The sequence below is a fragment of the Colletotrichum acutatum genome (assembly GCF_030867785.1).
Source record: "Colletotrichum acutatum strain CBS 112980 chromosome Unknown BDZ83scaffold_8, whole genome shotgun sequence".
Classification (NCBI taxonomy): Eukaryota; Fungi; Ascomycota; class Sordariomycetes; order Glomerellales; family Glomerellaceae; genus Colletotrichum; species Colletotrichum acutatum.
In genome coordinates, this window is record NW_026849002.1 from 329,554 (window position 1) to 350,518 (window position 20,965).

The following is a 20,965-nucleotide window of genomic DNA, read 5'->3' on the forward strand; positions in this document are numbered from 1 at the left end:
TGGGAGGAGGTCAGGTTTATATAGGTGTTCCCATGGGGTGTGGGTGGGACTGAGGCTACCATTTCCCGCCAGGTGCGTATACAAGGGTGAAGCTTTGGGAACAGACCAATGAAAGAGCGCAGACGGAGGAGCTGCCTGCCGTAGCGGAGATGAGTCCGGATCAATCTCGGAGCTTCCAGCAACTACGGAAATCGCCAATTTCCAGTAACCTTGGTGCCTGTGGAACATGAGGTGCTGTCTTGAGCTGCTGATCGCATTTCTCATTATCGCTACATGAATGAGAAGACGGGAGATATAGGCTGCTTTTCCAGGATCTGATCCAACTATTTGCCCGGAAAAGACAAATCATTTTCGATCCTCCGGATGGTCGGCGATGCATGAGATGGGACGTGATGAAGGTGCTTCATCCTTCGCATTCCCTTTGACCGCAATTGTCAACTTCACAGATACACGAATTGATCAATGCTATCCCTGCACATGGGCCTTCCATCGCCGTCTCAAGACGCATGGCCAGATATCGGAAGCCTCTCATTCAGCCTTTCAGAACCCGGGGTGTCAGATAGACATCCAGGCCGCCCTTCTCCCATAGAATGTAGACCTTTGTCTCAGCGTACCAGTTCGCTGTCTCCGCAGCTGGGTGGATATCAAAGTTCCAGATCAGCCTGGCCAGAATCAACCTCATCTCGGCATAGGCAAGACTAGATAATCATCTGTCAGCGGGGATCTCCAACGGTATCGACTCCATCGCGTGCGCCATGAAGCACGTCTTGAGGGCTACTTACTTCTTCCCAATGCAGTTGCGAGGACCGATAGAAAACGGTTGCAGAGCCTGTTTCGCATCATTCGCGAACCGGGGGTCGCCCAAGAATCGCTCTGGCATAAATTCCTCCGGCATTGTAAAGTAATCGGGGTTATGGTAGACTGACCAATGCCAGGTGTCCACCACCGTCTAGAACACAAGATTCTCAATGTCAGCGCACACACAACCTCCCATGACACCACGAATAAGATATCGCCGGAAGGAACCTACATCTTGCGGAATAAACTCGCCCAGAATCGTATCGCCCCCTTCGCCAATGGCCCGCGGGCTTGGGCCAGGCACCGGCGGGAAGATTCGCAAGCTCTCGTCCAAGACGGCCAAGAGGTACGGCAGGTTTTGCACGCTGAGCATATCGATCTCATCCTCCGTCGTGAATGCCGATCGGACCTCGTCGTTTAGCTTGGCTAACACGTGCGGGTTGGTGGCGAGAAAGTACGTTGCCGCAGTCAGCAGCGTGGCTGTCGTTTCCGAGCCGGCGATGATGAGGACCATGGCGTTGGAGGTCATCTCTTCGAACGACATGGCCTGTATCTCTATGTTAGTAACCAGCTTACAGCATCTGGCAGACTATCGCCTCTTCGAGATATTCTGACTGAACGGGCGGTACTCACATGACCTGCTGATTCTGACTTCCTGATCATTGCATCCACGAAATCAGGCCGGCTCTTCCCAAGCTCCAACCTCTTCCGCAACTTCTCTCTCGACAGCTCCCGATTCTGAGCATACTTACCCATCAGCTCTCTGGGAAGCGTCAACATGAGAATCGGCTTCAGCCACGGCAGACGCCGGAAACTCGTCAACATGGCCATGTTCTTAATACTCTTAAAGATGAGGTCGACCCAAGGGTGATACGTGCTATCCTCAAGACACCCAAAAGGCTCCCCAAATGCCAAATCACCAATAACGTCGAACGTGGTAAAGTTGAACCACTTTTCCACATCCACCGTCTCCTCGCCACCCCGCGATGCCTCCCGCAGCTTCTCAAAGAGGGTATCGACGTACCCCTTGATAATAGGCTGCTGCGCCAGCATAGACTGCGCCGAGAATCCGTGCGCCAGCGCCCTGCGGAAGCGGCTGTGGTCCCCGCGATCGGAGCCGATGATGTTGTCGCGGTTCGGCAGCGCGTTGACGGGGTCTTTGCCGTTCTCGCCGGTGAAGCTCTTGCGGTGGCCTCGGAGCTCTGCCATGCCGTCCGGGTGGTTAATGGAGAGGTGGTTGGGGCCTACCCGCACGATGGGGCCGTACTTTTGGTGGAGTTGGAGGATCGTGAGGTGACAAGTGCCGGCGATGAATTCGCGGACGTAGGGTACGGAGGAGATTGACCATAGTTTTGGGCCTGGGAATTTGCGCAGGGGGTTGAGGTAGAGCTGGTAGATGGCGTATCCTATGAAGTATGCGAGGAGCTGGGAGAGGGGTGAGTTCGGGTCCGTCTAAATGTGCTCATGGGATTTTGTAACAGGATAAAAAGGTCTGACCTACAGAATAGAACGCCGCGACTGGCAAAACCAGCATCAAAGACCACCGGGCCTCGTCGAGGCTGAAGGATTGCAACATGTCGTTTCCTTGATCTGAAGAGGGGTTTGGGTGCGAGTAGTTGAGGTCCAGCAGTGTCCCGAGATCGACGAAGCAGCCTCTTTATGAAAAAGAAACCTTTACTCTATTGTGCTTCCATTCAGATGTGATATCACTACACACACCCTTTCCACGTCTCCTCGAAGCCGTTTCATCGGCTTTCACTCGCCCGCACCCCCGATTCCGTCCCAATTACCAAGCGAACCCCTCTTATTCGTCACAGAACACACAAGGTCCTTAGCTCATGTAACCGTAAACCCGTTGCCCTGATTCGAGATCTCTCAAATTTCAAATTCGATCACGTTGATCGCCTGGCCGTGGTTCTCCTCCCCCAGACTTTGACCGAAATTGCGGTGCCCGAACTCCGCCAGCTTCATGCAGGAGCGGACTACTCCGTTACGGGACGTGCTTTCGGGCGGCCGTTCTACGAGCTCCGGGGCCGAGACGTTGGCCCGGTCTCTTATTGACAACGTTCGTCTCTTCTTCTTCAACTCCATTCATAACTGAAAACTACACGAGTGGTAACTTATGATTGGGTTGGTCTCCGAAAGAAGCCTCGAATTCAGTCGTCTTGCGTCTTCCGTATCCCGGTAAACCTTGAAGACACTTTCGAGTCACTAGGGCGTAGAATGACACATCGTTGAATTAACTCAGCATCACTCCAAGCTTTTTACTCGGGATTGAATGATTTGAGTCCCTATTCCGATATCGTCTCATGCCTATTGCGAGGGTGAATGGGGTTTCCGCCATGGCTCAGCATCCCGGGCTCATATGTAGGCGTCATGAACATAAGTCGGACCGAGTTGCAGGCTGTAGATGATGTTCTGGTATGATGCATGTGTGCACAAGGCATAACTCGCTGCGAAAAGACATGGAAGCCGTTTTGCGAATGGCAAAGGTTTTGGTTGACTACTAACTGGAAAGCTTATACCAACGCAAGTGTGGCTGCGTGTGTGCTGGTGATGCTTGCTAGACCAGAATTGGGATGGATTGGCTTTTGCTGGTTTGTGCTCGACGAAATCTGGAAACAACACCCTCCGACTTGAATTTCTGGCTTGCTGAGTGTAACTCCTGCGCATGCCCAAGACAAAAAGGAATTGCACGTGATTTTGGCAAAAGGACAGGACCGACCGCGGTTCGAACGCGGGGCCTAGAGATAACTGCGTGGAACTGCAATCTCTCGCTCTACCACTGAGCTATCGATCCTACTCAGTTGATGACAAATTACGGGCCCTCGCGTAGCTAAGAAGGCAGCGGTCTTCGCCGCTCCAACATGTGGTCCGGCGCCTCCGTTCCAGTCGTAGTTGTCTTTTTGGCAGATTCTTAGTTTGATCAGGCTGTGGGTGAAGCCTAACCCGAACCTTTTCTGTAAGTGAACACCATCTCTTATCCCTTCGATGTTTCAGCGCCCACTTTTGACTTGCAACTTGAGCTTGAGCACGGTCAAAGAGATGATAATAGTTCACTATTTACACCATCTCAACTTCGTTCCATCCATGTTACCGAGTGACCTTGAGTACCGTCTTGGCAGACACAACAGTGATAATGGGTAATCTGAGTGGCCGGTGCATGTATATGTGTTTGTCTGTATGCAAGAGCTCAGCACTGGTGACGGCAGTAGTGAGAGCTGGTGTATTGCGACAAGCTATTGGTGACTTCGTAGCATTCACTTGAGTAGTGAGGTTGAATCAACTCAGCTTTGCATTTCCGTCGGCATACGTATAAGGCCTTGGGGCTGGGAGAGTGTATCAGTGAGTCAACAGGCTAGCATTGTGGAGATTCCCCTGTCATTGGAGAGAGCCAGAGTGATGGAAATGAAGCCGGCGAAGCACGCTATCAATCTCATAGTCTCTCGTCCAGAATCCATGCTCCGTGATACTCGGAATCCAACTATTAGGTAAACCACAACCGCAAGAGTCATAAACACGAACAGCGAGGTACGAATACACCCCCAAAGCGGGTCAAAGCAGTTGCGTTTCCCCAATCGCTCCCAGTGAACCCTGAACATCTACAACTGAGCCAGCCGGGTAGCGGCGGCCTCCGGTAGATGTTAGCGTTGCAGCGCACCCCTGGCACTGGTGCATTCCGCCTGCGACAGGTGCATCTCTCCCCCGAATCTGGACCACCCGACCACACGGGGCCCTGCACCTTAGACTCCTCAGTTGGGGAAAAGTGGATCCCACGAGCTCCATGGGGCGGTGGAATTCAACATCACTTCGTTATTCACCACGGAGACTCTGACTGCATTCCTTCTTGCCACCTTTCTCTACCTTTCTCAGTACTGCTCCATTCTTCTTCCTTATACACAACCTTTAAGGCTTCAATTTTTCACTGGGAATCTCGTAATCTCATAGATTTGATACTAGACTGGAAGATAGTGACACGAATTGGGTACCCCTCCAAGAGCAGTTACCCCTCCTCGCCCCGCCATCTTCAACCTCACTCTCACTCAACCTTGGCCTCGAATCCGAAGGTAGCCACCATGACGACAAGATACAGAGTAGAGTGTAAGCAAAACATACCGTCATCTGTTCATTGAGAGGACCTTGGCAACTAACGCTCGTACAGATGCTCTCAAGACCCACAGGCGAGACCAGTTCATAGGTACGGCAGCATCCACTAAGCTCGTCAAGTCTCATGACAAGTGTCCAGAGACTCACATTGCAGCTTCGCAACAACAGATCTCTTAGTCAAGGGAAACTTGGAGCAGTAACGATGATCAAGAATCCGGGCGGCAACAAAGTCGCTGTCCAGATGTTTCCCCAACTTACCATCGTCGGCCACCTCAAAATCAGCCCCCTTTCCGATATCCAAAGCCGATCAAGCTCTTCCTTCATCGGCAACTAGCTAACCCTCAACTCCAGAATGGATCAAAGGTCTCCTGGCAGTCCCCTTTGTACTCTACTCTCAGCCCACCGGCGTCTTCGACACGAGAGCGACGAGCATAGCCCGCATGGCAGAGGAATCTCACCGCCGCTACGCTGAAATCTTTCGCGACGTCGAGCACATGATTGACGACCACAGTAAGCTTCCTCCAGTCTCATCTCATCCAATCCACTTCATATATCCCTCTCCCTTGTGAACCAAATTGTCAAACTGACACAACCGCAGTAACCCGTCAAGACGAAGACCTCCCCTCGAAACTAAAAATGCTCGTCCCCTCAGCAGGGCCCTTCTTCACCCGCCTCCCCCTCGAAGCAGCCTTCACCCTCATGGACGCAAAACGCCTCATCTCCTCCCGCCGCTACGTCTCCCCCTCCTTCAACGACGTCCGCCTCATCCTCAACGCTGCTCAAATCCTCGCCGTCACCAGCCCCAGTCCCAGCCCCGGCCCAAACCCATCCACCAGCACCTCCCTCCAACTCGCAACCTTTGACGGAGACGTAACCCTCTACGACGACGGCGAATCCCTCCTCCCCACTTCCCCCCTAATCCCCCGCCTCCTCTCCCTCCTCCGCCGCGACATCAAAATCGGCATCGTCACAGCAGCAGGCTACACGACAGCAGACCGCTACTACGACCGCCTCCACGGCCTCCTCGACGCCATCGCCGCCGCACCGGACCTGACCCCTACCCAAAAGGCCTCCATCGTCATCATGGGCGGCGAAGCAAACTACCTCTTCGAATACGACCCGTCCTCCCCGCACCTGCTGGCCCCCGTCCCGCAGGAGCAGTGGCTCACACCCGAAATGGCATCCTGGTCCGACGCCGACATTTCCGCGCTCCTCGACGTCGCCGAGGGCGCCCTGCTCGAGTGCATCCGCACGCTCAACCTCCCCGCCACCCTCCTCCGCAAAGACCGCGCCGTCGGCATCGTGGCAACCGACCCGGCCGTCCGCATCCCGCGCGAGTCCCTCGAGGAAACCGTCCTCGTCGTCCAGAAAATCCTCGAGCTCTCCGCGCTAGGGTCCCCCGCCCAAGCAGCCGGCCACAGCACAGTCGCGCCCTCTACTTCTGCCTCTTCCGCCGAATTAGCTACAGCAGTCCGCCGCCGCGTCCCCTTCTGCGCCTTCAACGGCGGCCGCGACGTCTTCGTCGACATCGGCGACAAGTCGTGGGGCGTGACCGTCTGCCAGCGCTGGTTCGCCGCCAAGGCGGGACACCCAGAGACCCCCATCGCCGGCGAGAAGACGCTGCACATTGGCGACCAGTTCCTCAGCGCGGGCAGCAACGACTTCAAGGCCCGGAGCGTGGGTACAACGGCGTGGATCGCGAGTCCCGGCGAGACGGGGGAGCTCTTGGATGATTTGATTGCGAGGATTTGAAGGGAAACAAAAGGAAGCAAAAAAAAAAAAAAAAAGAAAAGAAAAAAAAAGGTAAAGAGAGAGAGAGAGAGAGAGAGAGAGAGAGAGAGAGGGAAATCGAGTGAATCATGGTGATGATTTACCTTGGACAAAGGTCTCCGCCCTCCTCTGGCTGCGTGATATCAGCCCACCAACGACCCGATTCCCCACAAAACCTTGAGGTTATGCAAATAATGTTAAAAATAGTTTTGTCAAACTCGAGCAGTATTCGTCACGAATAGAGAAAGGGTTAGAAGGGACTGGGAGGGGGGGGGGAGGACACTGGGCTGTCGATGCAGAAGACCACCAGACGAGGTTCAGTAGCGGGTTCATCAACAACGCTTGTCTCCGGAAGGGGGTTGCGGACCTGCCGCCTACTTCTCAAGCAGCAATATAGGGAGCGGGGAAAGGGGAGAGGGAAGAGAAGGGAATACGCATAGCACGAGCTAAATCAATACCATTATTCTTTACACTCAAGATTGAACCAGTTGACTTGTAACACATGACCTCACTCTTTGTAGGAATCTAATCACACCAGCTTGCAATCCAGGCATGAGAATGGGAACAATGTATGCGTTGACAAATAACGGTCAATGACCGTGATAGCAATGTTTATTCTTGTTCGGCTATGCCTATACATCGCTTCCAGCAAACAACCTCCAGAGGCCACGCACCGACCGTCTTCCAGTTGTTCCATTGTCAATCTGTTGATGGATCGGCCTAGGAATAAAGTCCCAAGTGCCTCCCCTATCCATAACGTCTCTTGCGTCGATTTGTCCCTGCTACCACTTCCACCCATACCTCTGCGTCTGCGCCTCCATCGACACCGTATCCATTGAAAAATAAAAAAACCAAGCCAATTCGTGAGAAGGAATTCCAATCCTCCGGGGGTATTGTGCATTTTTGTGTAAACACCGTGGAAATCCGTTCCATGAGAAAAATCGAGTGATGCTGCTCCGTGGAGCACTGAGGGAACCCTTCCAGTCATCCTGTCTATCGCCGGGGAATTGAAAAGCAAGCCGCCCACCGTACGGGAATATACATAGGAAATGAGCTGAAGGCGGCTGGTCTATTGTGAAAAGCCAAAGCCAAGTGAGTGTAGAAAGTCCACAACTTTGTACAGAGAGGCGGATCGTATGTGCAGAATGGGATCAGAAATTATGAAAAGTCTATGCGCGGGTTTCGGCTGTAGTGATGAGGAGAACTGGCTCCTGCGAAAAAGAGTAGTCGCGAGTTGGTTCTGCGACGTTTAGAACATGGCGCCCAACGGAGCTCCAAAGTTGGTGCTCTGCTTGAGCTTGAGGGGAATGTCGATTTCCTCGAGCTTGCTCTGCGACTCGGAGACGTCGTCTCTATCAGAGGAAGAAGCTCTGTCACTGGTTGAACCCTTGTCGCTGGCGGCATCCGCATCCGCCTTCGCTACGAAGAGGTTCTCTTTCGCCTCCAAAGGCTCTTCGACGAGTTCAGGAGTTGGCGCCTTCATACAAGTGGGAACGGCATCGGCGCCGCTGCTCACGCCTTCGAGCTTCTCGGACAAACGCTTGAAGAAGATTTCGTCATGAGCAGGGATGTTGCGAACCATCAAGGGGCCCTTCAGGGCAACGTCGTCTGCCGCCTCCAACGTGGGGAGGGGCTCTTCGGTACCGCCGTAAGCGTCATCCTGAAGATCGGATGAGTCTGCTCTGGCCCTGACATCATACAGCGTTGCCGGGTTCGAGCTCATGTCTGTCGGTGCCAAAGTCGGTGTAGAGCCTCCGCTACCGTCAGCGACTGTCGCAACTTCTGTGCCAGGAGCTGTGCCGAGAACGGAAAGGGAATGACTGGGCGTGTGGCCGGCGTGCATGACGAGTCTGGCAGGCTCGGGAGCGGCCAGCACCTCGAGGGTGTGTTCTTGAGTAGGGCTTCGCCTGGACTTGCCAGACTCTCCAGGCGGGGAAACGGCTCTGGAAGAGGTCTTTGAGTTTTCCGGAGGGGTCATGCCAGAGTCAATGAATGTGCTCTTTTGAATGGCAGGTGCCTTGAGGGGGACGCCCTCGAGTTGGGGGTTGATGATTTGAATGTCGACAATGGGGACGGGCTCCTCGTCTTTGGGAGAGCCGAGAAAGTCGACGGGATCTGCGGTAGTGGGTTGCATTTTGGGGTTGAGTGGGATGAATGGCGAAGACTCTGGTTGCCTGGAGGGAGAAATCCGGGAACTACCAGGACTAATGAAGTGAGATCGGATCTGGGCTGGCGAGACGGAGGCTGAGGAAGAGCCATTAGTCGGCCTCCGCTGTGCAGTGCCGTTCGAGAGGCCGAACCGCGCGTCATTGGGTTGCGAGGAGAATCCTGGGAAAGAAAGTTCAGTGGAGCCGTCGGCCCCACCTCGCGTTCCTGTTCCTGGAATTGCAACAGTGACGCCGGCGACTTTGCCCGCCTTCTCTAGCTCGGCTCTTTGCAGCGCACCTTGCAGCCGAATCTTGTCATTGTCGATCGCTGCAACTTGCTCTTTGAGGCGGCGGATCTGCTCCGTCAGGTCGTTCTTTTCGGCTTCCCATGCAAGACGTTCGTCTTCCATAATTATCCGCTCCTCCTTGTATACTTCCTCGACACGTTCGCGGTTGGCTTCCATGTACTTGCGCTCGGCTTCCCAGGCTTCCCGAATCCGCGCATTCTGCTGAGCGAGGCGTCTAATAATCTGTGCAGACGCGGGAGCCGAGGCTGCATCGGCAGATACTGATCGTGGGTGAGGCATTCCGTTCGGAGAGACTCTGGCCGTCGACGCAAACGCGGAGGGGTTGTGGCCTTCGAATTGTTCGAAATGAGTCGGCGAGACGACTCTTGGTACTTGGTCGTTCGAAACCGTCTCTCTATAGCCGTTTGTGCCGTTGACGCCGTTGGGGTGTAAATGGGGTGAAAGAAGGCTTTGCGTTTGCGGCGGATAGCGCACAGCGCCGGATGATCGTGGAGAGTAAATAGAGTTGCCCGTGGCACTCGTCGTCGCCGCCGATCTATTGTCGAAGTAACAGGAGCTCGCCATTCGATTGAGTGACAACGGAGAGATGACGGCAGAGGGCGGCATATTGGGATCGTGGTCGGTAAAGGCCGATGGCAGGAAAGAGTCGGAGGCGAACATGATTAAGACTCTTGAGAAAGAAGGAGGCAGCTGGGGGTTGAGACCCAGGTCAGGAGCATCGACACCGGTGGTGGGATGGATGTCTTGGGGGGGCTTGCCGACAGGGAGTGAGCGATGCGCAGTTGCAGCGTGCGTGCAGGAGGGATGACGCAAAAGCTGTTGGATGGCTTATTAGCGCAATTGCTCTCTCAGGGCGAGCGCCTCTTTGTGCCTTGGTCTTGGGGATACCTCGGCCGTGGGAAATTCTTGGGGTATGTTGAATTCCACAGCGAGGTATGCCAAAGAGCGAAGCCGAATTGGAATTCACCTAGCAATCGATTCGTCGGAAATCCGCTCTGGGGAGAATGTCGAGATGTAAAGATTCGCGCAATGGTTGTTGTCTGGTAATTTGGTTTGGTGGCGTAGAGTCGTCCGTTCCTTGGGTGAATCAGGAACAAGTGCTCCACTGGTGCGGGTGTTGTATTCGTAGATGAGTGTGTAGTTGTGTATGTGTGTTTACTTGTACGGTTCGGATGCAAGGTACCGGTTCAATAGCGTCCAGCTCTGTGTCGAGGGAGAGACGAGAGTTGATGGTGAGTCGAAATCGCGATCCAGATCACGGCATGACCAGCCCGACGCATGAAAGATGTTTCCTTGTTGGGAGCTTTTTGAGTCGCGAGGGAGAGGATAGAAGACGGAGAACGAGAGAAAGGGCGGCGGCGATGGGGTGGTTATTGTAAAATGGGATGAGTCGTCTCCTATGGATGTGTGTACTTCGTACCTCAGGTGCACCGCTGCGGAGAGGCAGACCTAACGGAGACGCAGTGAGGACGGGGAGCAAGAGGTGACCAGGGCGACGAAAAAGGGAACCTTGGGGCAAGCGCTACAAGGTTGAGGTACTTGATGGTCAGCCGGACAGAAGTGAATTTCGGAGGTAGTCAGTCTAGTAGCGGGTGGGCAAGGTATCCGTACCAACCAGTGACCGATTTCAGAGCGGGCTTTTGGGTGGATGTGCTGGTGAGTTGAGAGTAATCGGTACCTTACCGCACCGTATTGCGGGTACAAATACTGAGGTGCGGTCTGTGACTCTGTTGTACCTAATTATTACGGTGAGGTGTTCGTAGGGAACCTAAGGTGCCTTTGGTGCAGAGGTTGGGCTGGACTGCCTGCCTTGGGTACTACCGAGTACGTATTCGTAGGTGAGAGGTGCACAAGTGTGGAACTGTGGATTTTGGCGACTGGGGGCAGCAGGGTAATAATGGGGAAATTCAGCAATTCAATTGCTTCGGTAGGGCGGCGCCAGCGGTAACTCCCATGCTCGATCCGCCTCTTATTCTCTCCGTCTCCAATGTCTGTCGCTCTCGTGACACGCGATCAGCCGGGGGAGAAGGGGTTGTCGTGTGTCTGTGTGCGTGTGTGTGGGTATTCGCACGAAGACGCGTGAAAGCATAGGCGGGCAGCAGGCAGATCAAGGGCCCGGGTTGGATCGGGGGCGGAAGAAGAGGAGAAAGCAGATGGAGCTGGACGAGTTCGGACTGCGTCTGCCGTTCCCTCGAGCCTTTGAATGCTTGTTCTTGAGTGGCTGTCCGTCCTTGAGCTTGAAGAATACCAATAAGAGATCTCCCTTAGTGTGAGAGTCGTGAGGGAGGCGGGATGTGCAGCCGTCGCCAAACGGAAGTGATTGCCTCGAAGCCGAATGCCCCTGTTTCTGCCCCCGGCGCCTGTTCCTTTTCAGCTGGACCCTGAAGCCTCAAGAGACCCGATGCGGGATAGAGAGAGAAAGCTGTGGTGCTGAATTTGTCCGTCGGCACAGCAGGCGAGATTTGACAGCTCAGAGTGCAGGAGGACGAATGACCATCTGACAGGGGGGCGGGGCAGCAAAGGGACGGGACGCAGGCAAAGTTGGGGGAAAGCGCGCCAACGCGGAGGAAAGCGTCGTGGTTAATTGGTGGCAATATCCCCCTTGGTCTTCTTGGTCTCCCAAGGTATCCGTAGACCGTAGGACTTTGGCGGTAGGGGAAGAGATGGACTTGGACCAAGAAATGTTCTAGACAAGCTCTAGACGAGAAGAAGGAAGGTGAAGACACAATTTCGGGCTGTCGGTTCGGTAAAGCGGGAATTGGAGAGTTGAGGGGAAAATGGAGTAACCGGGGAAGGTTGGTGTAAGCATCCGTCGTGAAGCACGCGGGAAAAGAAGGCGGGAAGAGAAGCATAAGGCAACAAAGAGAATGGTCCAGAACAAGAGAGGGAATCACATGGCCGTCAAAGGGAAAGAAACAATGCAAGATTCAGAACTCTAGACTCTACCTTCCTGACTCTGGAGGTGCTATCCTAGATTCAAAGTTCAGGCCGACGCTTGGAAGGAAAGGGCAGAAGGGGATCAGGCTAAATGGAACAACCCGAGCAATAGCACTTTGGTATTCCAAGTACGGATATTCGCAATGGAACCTCATTTGATCCCTTGGAGGCTCGGACGTGTTAGCCTTTTTCTTTCCCTTACATGAGCTCCGACGGGGATTGCGGCATTGCACACTCCTTCCTGATGGCCATGTTCCTTACCTTTACACGTGTACCGAGTCGGGTAGCACCTTGCCCATCTCAGGGTCCTCCACACCCATTTCCCAACCAGCCCCTTCCCCTGCACCTTCCAAGACGTCCAAGGGCAGCCCGTACCTGCCTTACTTTCCCATTGCAACTCGGAAAGTATCTTCTAAGCTCTCGACTAAGACCGGCCTGTGGAAGGGACGGGAGATGAGGAAAGACGACAGAAGTGTGTGCCTCAGGATTGGTGAACACGCAAGGTGCCGCCTGCCTGCCTGCCTGCCTGCCTACCAAACATCTCAAGCTCGTTTCATCTTTTGAATCGCAGTCGCTCAAACGGTACGGAGTACAAGTCACTCCCATGAGTAGGGCTGTCCACATGTATCCGTTTTCACTAATTTTGCCAACATTTGTCTAAAGTGCTGTCTGAAATTCTCGGTCGAATACCACATACTCAACCAAAGATAACGACTCTTGGATCACATGGTCTTGAGCTCCATGTCTCCGAACCGCATCATCTACAATCAATAGCTACCATATCGTGGCGCGCTGAGCACAAGACGGTCGTCGAGGGCACCGCTCAGGTACCAATATCCCGGGACACCTCACCACATCATACCATTCACCCAAGTACACGTTGCTGGTGCTGTCGTCCCAAACCCAGCTCAGCACAGGATGCAGGGGGAGCTTTCTCAGGGAGCAGCATTGGATCGAGCTGTTGTTTGGGTTCCAATCGGAGAGGGACGGCTTCGGGCCGCGAGGTTTGACTGATGATTCGACTGACTCCTAGTCTCTTCTTTGCCCTCCTTTCAACGTCCCAGACCATGTCCACGTTGCGCCGGAGCCATGCTTCAGATTGAGGTACGGAATACAAAGAACCAAAAAGCCAAAAGAATGATTGGAAACGGGCGCATCAACGCTGTCCCTGCTCTCTCTGTCTCTCTCTCTCACCCCTCTCTTCTTGTCTCCCCCTTTTTTGACACGTGAAAGGGGACCGGCGAGCGTTTGTCTGCTTTGTGTCTTTCCCTTGATACCCGTGCCACTCAATGCACCGTCAACTAGGTACCTACTCGCAGTACGTATCTTTTGGCCTTCCATTGGTGACTGACATTGTTAGCTCGAAACGTCTGAACGGGAGCTGCCCTGATCTGCGTCTACCTGAACGGTTTGGCAGCAAGTGGTCGCAGTCCGGTTCAGCTCGGACGTTTGTACCTGCTTCATTGTCCGGCAGCAGCTCAACACCCATCGAGACGACAAAGATACATACGGCGAGGCCAGAGTGAGGTAGGAGGTACGTATACAGAGGTCATGACCTATGAGATGTCTGCCCTGCCTAACGGACCATTGTGCCAGGGACGCGGAACCGTTCCTGACGCTCCTACCGTCGCTCTCGACCCTCAAGTGCTGGATGATTGAGGTACGTATCATCCGTACCTGGCTGTTCCATCGAGACGTCCGCCCGGGGCGATAAGATGCCGACCCGTCTTTCTGGTTTGCAATTATTGGATCGCTTCCTATTGGATCGGCCTTATTCGACTCGCCCGCTGAGGGGGTGAGGGGCGGAGGGTCGTGCCTGTCCATCATTGAAAGTGGTGTATGCACTACGCAGTACCTAATGTTCCAAGTTCCAAGAGTAAACAGAAAGAGTGACAGATTCTGAGAGCACCGTCTGACTGTTATCTTCACGAGTGAACTCTCTCTCTTTACCGGGAAACAACTTGGCCATTCCTCGTCATCGTATTCTGGCCAAGGACTGCCAGGACGCGTATCTCTCCATCACCTCTGCCGTCAAACACAAGCACCTTGCAGAGAGAATCTTGGCCACAAGCACTGCCCGCCTACAACCTCTTTGAGGACAAACATTGACCCTCTCGCCCTGTGCTGACTCCAGCTCCCCAGCTCCTTCAGGGCTAATCCCAACGTGGCCCTGGCTAGACAATTCTTAGGGATCCAGAAACTCACTATTACCATGCCGACACTATGAGCCATCTTCTCCGTCTACCTGGCCTTGACTGGCCGTGACAAAGGGAACGGGAGCCACGCACGCAGCACCGGGCGACACCCTCAGTTTCACTCAAAGGCCTGGGGTCAAGGCTCGTCAAAAATCGCTCGCCCAAGGTCAAGATGGCAAAGTCCGTACCCAGGCAATGCTCTTTTCCTTTCTCCTATACTGGAGATGAGAGAAAGCAACGGACGGACCAGTCCCTGATAACGGCGGCCGAGACGAGAAACTGCAGCTCCTGGCACAGAAGCCTGTGATTGCTGAGTTGGCAATGCAGTTGCGACTTGCGAGAGCTACACATTAACAACGTTGCGGAGACTGATAGCAACCACGGTGACACGCAGTCGATGCAAGCAGCAAGGGGAAACCCGAAGGCTTATTCTGCTTGCGGTCTCTACTCCTCAGCTTCCGTACTTTGACTCACAAACGCCAGCAAATGACCTCCCACAGATTGCAAATACACTAAGATTTCGCGGTCTTAACGTTGTGTTGTACTTGAAGCCGGATCGCTTGCTCGAGACTTGCGACGAAACAGACGGCAGCGGGAACGGGAACGGGAGCGGGAACGGCAACTCTGCCGTCCAATACACGCCCTACATCGATCTCTACCGTGTGTGATGGTCCGTCAACGGATCTTCCCAACAGTAACAGGCCTGCGGATACCACCTTGCGTCTCGTTCCAGAAAACCCGAAAGAATCCTACATCCCACACACTGCGGCGGACCGCAGACGATGACTGCAGGTCCCAATATCGGTGACACCCAACTGCCACGTTGGCCAACCTTCACTCTTGTGCCTGAATTATCAGCCCTCCCATCGCCCGTCAACGCCGCCGGATCTGGATTGGATTGCAGAAACCACATGGTTTGCTGGCGCTGTCAGCTGTCACCCGCGCCTCTTGGCCAGTTGGGCTTGACTACTGAGGCTCTGAGACGATTGGGGGTGGTGTAAGCCCTTTGACGGGCGAGAGCTTATTCTCGGTCAGGTTCCAGTCCAGGACCACACTGCTGACGGGCCAATCGATGCGTCTCTCGGAACATTTTCCCTCGCTCAATCGATCGGGCCTTTTCCGAACTAATCGGTCCACCGCCTTCATGCCTACCTCGACTACGGATACAGCAGGCAGCGAACCAGCCACGCCAGCTTAACAATTTTCCGTTGTAGAGGCTCTAGTCCAGTTGTTCTGCGGTGTACCCGTCCCTGTTGAAGAAAAGAGTAGAAGCCTCCGGTTTCAAGCATCAATCTAATTCTAGCGCGGTCTCCCGGCTGCGAGACGCCGCAATCGTTCCACGCCCTTTCACCACGTTGCTATTTTTTACCTTGAGGCTGAGTTTTCATGATCACGGCCCTTTGCTTGATCAAAATCCGTTACTGGTCACTGGCCGACTGGCTGACTAACATCGAGTGGACATGGTCCAACCTGCCAACCTTTGGAGCCTTTCTTTGGTGACTTGGCCCCAATCACCAGCCACGCCTGGGGCGGATGATTCAAGAACAAGTGGCGCGGGGGCAACAGAAATAATTCTCGCCAGAAAAGAATTCTCATCCGCGGACCACCGCAAGAGAGTGATCAGAGCTGTGGGCCAGCATGTCATCACAGTTGCCTCACTGGCGGCATTCCTGACTCGTTAAGTCTGATAACATCCGCTCTTCATCACGGGACGCTTCCGGGCTTTCGACCCCGAATTCTGGGCCCGAACCGTCGCCGGCTCTTATCTCTCTGTCTCTGCTCCGGAACGCAGGCGGTAGGACGCCTCGGCAACCACGGCAGTCTGTCGGCCCTATTTTCCTCAATCCGGTGGCATTTCGGGTCCCACAATCGCCTTGTCAGAGACTGATCTGATGGGAGAGGATCTGCGAGATGTGGTCCCCTTCTAGAGCCCACCTAGAACATTTTCTGCGGCGCCGTCTTGCTCTGGCGTGTCTGGCTCTGAGGAGTCGTGGGAGTCCAGGCAACTGCTGTCGAACCCACTCCGTGTACTGCTCGCGTCATGCTCGATGAATCTCCTTTAGACAGAAACTTTTTGACTACAGACGCGTCTCAACCCTGGCTTATCAAGCCCTGCTCGTCCCGTTTGAGGAGCCTCCTCCATGTATTCGCTCGGCGGAAATGTCATTCGCCAGCCGAGCCACAAGTGTGGTGCTGGTATCGCTTTTTTTTTCAGAATACCGCCGTTAACTGCCCGGTTGACGTCAACAATGCCTGCCGAGAGGGAGAGAATACCGCGAGCGATATTCCTTTCTGTCCGTAGATATCTGGTTTGATGACTATTCTCCCACCCCCGAACGCTACTTTGCCATTCTAACCTCGACCGTTTTTGGGTGGGATTCTCAGAGACGCCCGTCGGATGTCGTGACCCATGGCATTGCATATCATACGGCACTAACGCAGGGCCAAACGACTGGCCGGACAACTTCGCCTATGCACAGATTTCTGGCGCTGGTGCCCAATCGCAACGGCCTTCATTGACCAAAAAAAAAGTGAATGTAGTGGGGTAGAACGGGCGCGTGAGGGGAGAAAAGTCGACTGACCGATAGGTTCTCTGCTTCACCGACTCATCTCAAAATCCTAGCCCCTCCAACCTCCTCTAAGACTCTGCATCCGGGCCTGCAATTCCAGACCTGCATCGTGAAAAAGCCCCGCTTTGCGCCAACTCAGCTGTTTGACCGTGTTGTCGACCAGCTCTTCCCATGCCGTAGAGGTTCTAGCTCGTGAGCCTGACTTGACAGGCTTTCTTGTGACCCTTTGGCGTTTTAGGTAGGCGAGGATTGCGTTCGGGCAGCAATGTTGGCTTGACGATGGGAGAGTTTGGAGGCCTTGGTGATGACCCCTTTTTAGGGAAGGCGGTGAGTCGTTACGTGCATGATGAGAAAGGATGAGTTGCGTCGGTGAGGGTGTGTTTACTTTGCGCCCCCCCCCCCCTTCGTGGGATTGCCGCTGGCCGCTTGGGATATCGACGTTCTCGTGGGCTCTTGTGGGAGGTGTGATGCTTGTGGTATGTTGATAGGGAGTTGCTCATGGTATGCTGATGTGAGTTTTGGGATATACGTATATCTGGAGCTGCGTGGTATTGTTTGAGCTTGCATTATGGGTTTTCAATGACCCCCTTTCCGCGTCGGAGATGGGAGAGCAGATGCTCTTCTAGCGAATTTGTTTACGCGTTGTGTTGTTGCTTGACGATTTATGTATATATAGATACATACTTTGTGAATATCAACACGTACTCCCGTTCAGTCTTCTAGTCTTATGTGATCGTTTCTATGATGTTGATGCGATCACGTAAGGATGGAATTTGCAACTAGCTGGAAGTGAGATAAGCTGCAGGTTAATGAGTTGAGGCTGATGATTTTTGTGGTGATGCCCTTTTGGCCTGGGTTGATTAGGTTGTAAGTCATTACATGTAGTCTGACATCGAGGCGGGCTCTGTGTGGTCATGTCGTCTCAAGGATATTATCGTCGTCCAAGAGATGAGATGCTGCGGAAGGATGACAGAGATATTCAAGCACTAGATTTATGATGGCGTGACGAAAGAGGGATCACATCGTCGAAAGACTTGCACTCTTCTCGCTGATCTGTCTTGCCGCGCGGCAGCTCCAACGGAACAGACTTTTGATGGTATGTACTCGATGGGGTTTTTTCTGGACTTATTCCTCGCAACTATTTCCAGGCTGTCAATTCTGAGCATGAACGCGACGGTTGATGAGCATCCAGTCTTTCGGGGACGAGGCTAAGCCAGAGAGAATATAAATCTTGGTATAGGAGATCAGTGCGGATCTTGGGGTTTGAAGAGAGTAGGTACTGGCTCGTCGGAGACAATTGACTCCTAACTCAGCGGTCCCTTAAATGGTATGGAGAGGATCTCGGATACATGTTTTGAGAATCGCTTCATTGGCTTAGCCCCTTGATGGGCCTCTTTAACGGGAATCTTGGCCAGACCTATCTTCACTCCCGACAGGGAAGACAATATGAGGGTTTGATGCTTTCTTTGTACGTTGTCTATACCGAGACCGCTTCTTTGATAGGGCTGGTTTTCGAATCCTTTCGTGTGCCCCTGATGATTGAGGTTTCCAACGTGTGAACTGTGGCTATTCCGAGATTGCTTCTTAACATATGTCAATCTGGGACAAGCTTAACTTGCTAGAAGTATTCTGATCTGTTCCCCGCAGACGATTCAAACTGAGATAGACATACAAGATTCAACGGAGGCGGAGTGGCCACCATACAACCACGTCAGTGTTCCCGATGAAAGCATGGGTATGAATAGCCCTCACTTGTGCAAGGAAAAGCCCCTTCCATCCTTGACGAAGCAGTGCTATGTATTAGCTAGGAGCCAGATGGGTCATATACTGCCGAGTCCGCGAGCAGAGATGTGGAAGCGGAAAGCATAGTCAATCGAATATGGGCACCGTTGACTTGAGGCAGAGCATTACGGTCTCAGACTCAGGATGTCAAACTCACTGCGTGATGTGATTTGCCCCGTAGTCTCTCTGATATTGTCAGACAGGGCGCTCAGAGGAGTCGCTTATCATTGGCCGAGTCCTAAGTCTTGTAACCTCTCGGCTTCATTCAGATCACGAAGAGCCTCATGACGACGGCTTGGTTCTGGATTACCCCCGCCCCATAACGGGAAGGAGCTAGCTATGTACCTTCCTTCGTCTGCGGCACTTGATCGTCCATTGCTAATGTACCCCTATTTAAGGCACCCGAATTGATCAATTAACTTGGCGCAAGGCCCATCGTGAGTCCAGAAGCTACACTACCTGAGAGAATATTCTGGCTTCCCTAACCTCTCGGTTGTAGGTCAAGTGGTCATTTACACATCTCAGAATTACGGCGGGCGTTCTATGGTTAACCTCATATCCCCAGTGGTCTCCCCCTCGCCTGGAGTATTCGGGTCGGTACTTGTATAGTACGGGGAACGATAGCTATTGGCAGGCGGTGATAAAAACGAGTTATGTGAACTGACCTGGCTTACGAGGCATAATCAGAAGAGTCGACTTCATCACTTCACGGTCCACTATACCAAACAATTGATGAAGGAGCTCATCAATGAGCGAACCGCTCGGCTCGTGGAGAACCCTACCGCAAAGGCAGACAACTTGACAAACTACCTTAGCCAGCGACCCCAGCACCTAGACGTTTGAATACCCACTTACCAGCCGGTTCCTGAACTTCCTAGCAGCGACTTCGATGTTCCTGCGTGTATCCCGAGCGCCGTGCCTGCTACCTCCTCTGGGCCCTTGTAGCCTCTCACTTGCTCGGATGGTACCATCTCACTTCGTCGTCGTTACAAAGAAACGAGCCGTTGGAAAAGTCCTGGTCGAAGCCGAGATCGCGGCCTGCTCAAGGCCCTTCAAGTACTCTACACCAACTTTATTATGTGTACAATTGTCGTTAGGTTCCTCGGTATGTTCGGCAGAGCGCTCCTGTTTCACCACGGCAGCTCAATGAACCTTGTCGTTCCTAGCTTCGAGCTTTCTTATAGGTGACAGTGAACCACGGCAAGTTATCATCAAAACACCAATCGAGGCCATATCGAGGGCTTTGTCCGTCTCTGGTTCGTCCGCCGCTGGTATTATCGTTAGACCGATCACCTCCGACAGAGTCGATTCGTATTTATCCTGAATGGGAGATAGGCCATTGAACATAAGAGCCAGAACCACGGATCGAGTTCTTTGGTCTTTATGGGCAATGTTCTCCCATGCGATAAGTTTTCCTGAGCTGAGCTCTCTGCCTTCACGAATATTCTGATCAAACTGTCCACCCGAAATTCATCTTCAGCCATGCGTCCTAAGTTCAATTTAAATCTCGACGCTGTTTTGATCCAATCCTTATTACTAAGTGAGTATTCGTCATGTATTAAACACTGAAGATAAGGGGTCTTGAGCCATTTTACTATTATAAATCTGCCCCTGAACCAGGACCCTAGCCATGAATACCCTCCATCCTCTCCATCTTGGCGGCCCAGCAAGTTACCGTTGCAAGTATGCTCCTGGACCAGGGTTCTGGCCATGAAGACTTCCATCCTCAGCACTGGCCTGTTAACAAGCGCATCAGTAACCACTTTGATTTTATACTCAATCACGCCGAATGAAAACTTGAAGAGAATGCCGCTTCTCGACCAGAACCAGCCTACACACATGGCTACGGTGGATCAACTTTTCGAAGCGAACTCGAATACCCCCAGCGAGCTGTCGGGAAACCCTCTTCGATGGGATGGGAGGTGGCGCCCCCGGGTTAGTACCTGGTGATGACGAGATGGCTTGTTGGCAGCCTGTTCGGACACTGCATTGAGGACATCAAGTCTCGGCCAGTGGCAGCTTGAGAAGTACCAAGGTATACATAGCCTCTGATCGTTGCTTGATTGAAACCCAGGACGACTGGGTTGTAGGAATCACCTACTCACCATGCTGAAGCCGGCCGCGGCGTAGAAGTCAAGTGCGTTCTTTCCAGACACTTGTACCTCACGTCGATACTGGTCGACTATCAAAGGTATGCCTTTGGGAATGCCAGTAGTGATTATATGAGAACATTGAAATATCAAAACGTGGGCTCTTGGACTCGGCAAATGAACTTCATTGACAAGACTCGAAAATCTTCGACATCAGCTAGAGTGAGATTCACTTTGATTTATCCTGAGATGTGCTGGATG

The 20,965-nt window shown here is 53.2% G+C and overlaps 4 protein-coding genes and 1 non-coding gene across 5 annotated transcripts; 1 reads left to right on the forward strand and 4 right to left on the reverse strand.

Annotated features, from left to right (window-relative positions):
- Positions 1–197: 197 nt before the first annotated feature.
- On the reverse strand, positions 198–2,523 carry BDZ83DRAFT_423604 (cytochrome P450). The gene is made up of 5 exons (XM_060502995.1): positions 2,300–2,523; positions 1,432–2,223; positions 1,031–1,345; positions 783–949; positions 198–698 (listed from the first exon to the last, which is right to left on the reverse strand). Exons 1-5 carry the CDS (start codon positions 2,372–2,374, stop codon positions 533–535), a joined length of 1,515 nt encoding a protein of 504 aa, XP_060370171.1. The 5' UTR covers positions 2,375–2,523; the 3' UTR covers positions 198–532.
- Positions 2,524–3,514: 991 nt separating this feature from the next.
- Positions 3,515–3,598, reverse strand: BDZ83DRAFT_t39. The gene has a single exon. It is a non-coding gene; the product is annotated as a tRNA-Cys (tRNA).
- A 1,388-nt stretch (positions 3,599–4,986) lies between these two features.
- Positions 4,987–6,726, forward strand: BDZ83DRAFT_603117 (IMP-specific 5-nucleotidase). Its single transcript, XM_060507209.1, has 2 exons — positions 4,987–5,415; positions 5,504–6,726. Exons 1-2 carry the CDS (start codon positions 5,346–5,348, stop codon positions 6,655–6,657), a joined length of 1,224 nt encoding a protein of 407 aa, XP_060370172.1. The 5' UTR covers positions 4,987–5,345; the 3' UTR covers positions 6,658–6,726.
- A 1,067-nt stretch (positions 6,727–7,793) lies between these two features.
- On the reverse strand, positions 7,794–10,046 carry BDZ83DRAFT_423652 (uncharacterized protein). Its single transcript, XM_060502996.1, has one exon. The coding sequence runs from the start codon at positions 9,788–9,790 to the stop codon at positions 7,925–7,927; it is 1,866 nt and encodes a 621-aa protein (XP_060370173.1). The 5' UTR covers positions 9,791–10,046; the 3' UTR covers positions 7,794–7,924.
- A 5,182-nt stretch (positions 10,047–15,228) lies between these two features.
- BDZ83DRAFT_647291 (uncharacterized protein) lies at positions 15,229–15,907 on the reverse strand (the record flags this gene model as incomplete). Its single annotated transcript, XM_060510060.1, has 2 exons — positions 15,229–15,455; positions 15,712–15,907. The coding sequence occupies 2 exons, from the start codon at positions 15,905–15,907 to the stop codon at positions 15,229–15,231; spliced, it is 423 nt and encodes a 140-aa protein (XP_060370174.1).
- Between the last annotated feature and the right edge of the window lie 5,058 nt (positions 15,908–20,965).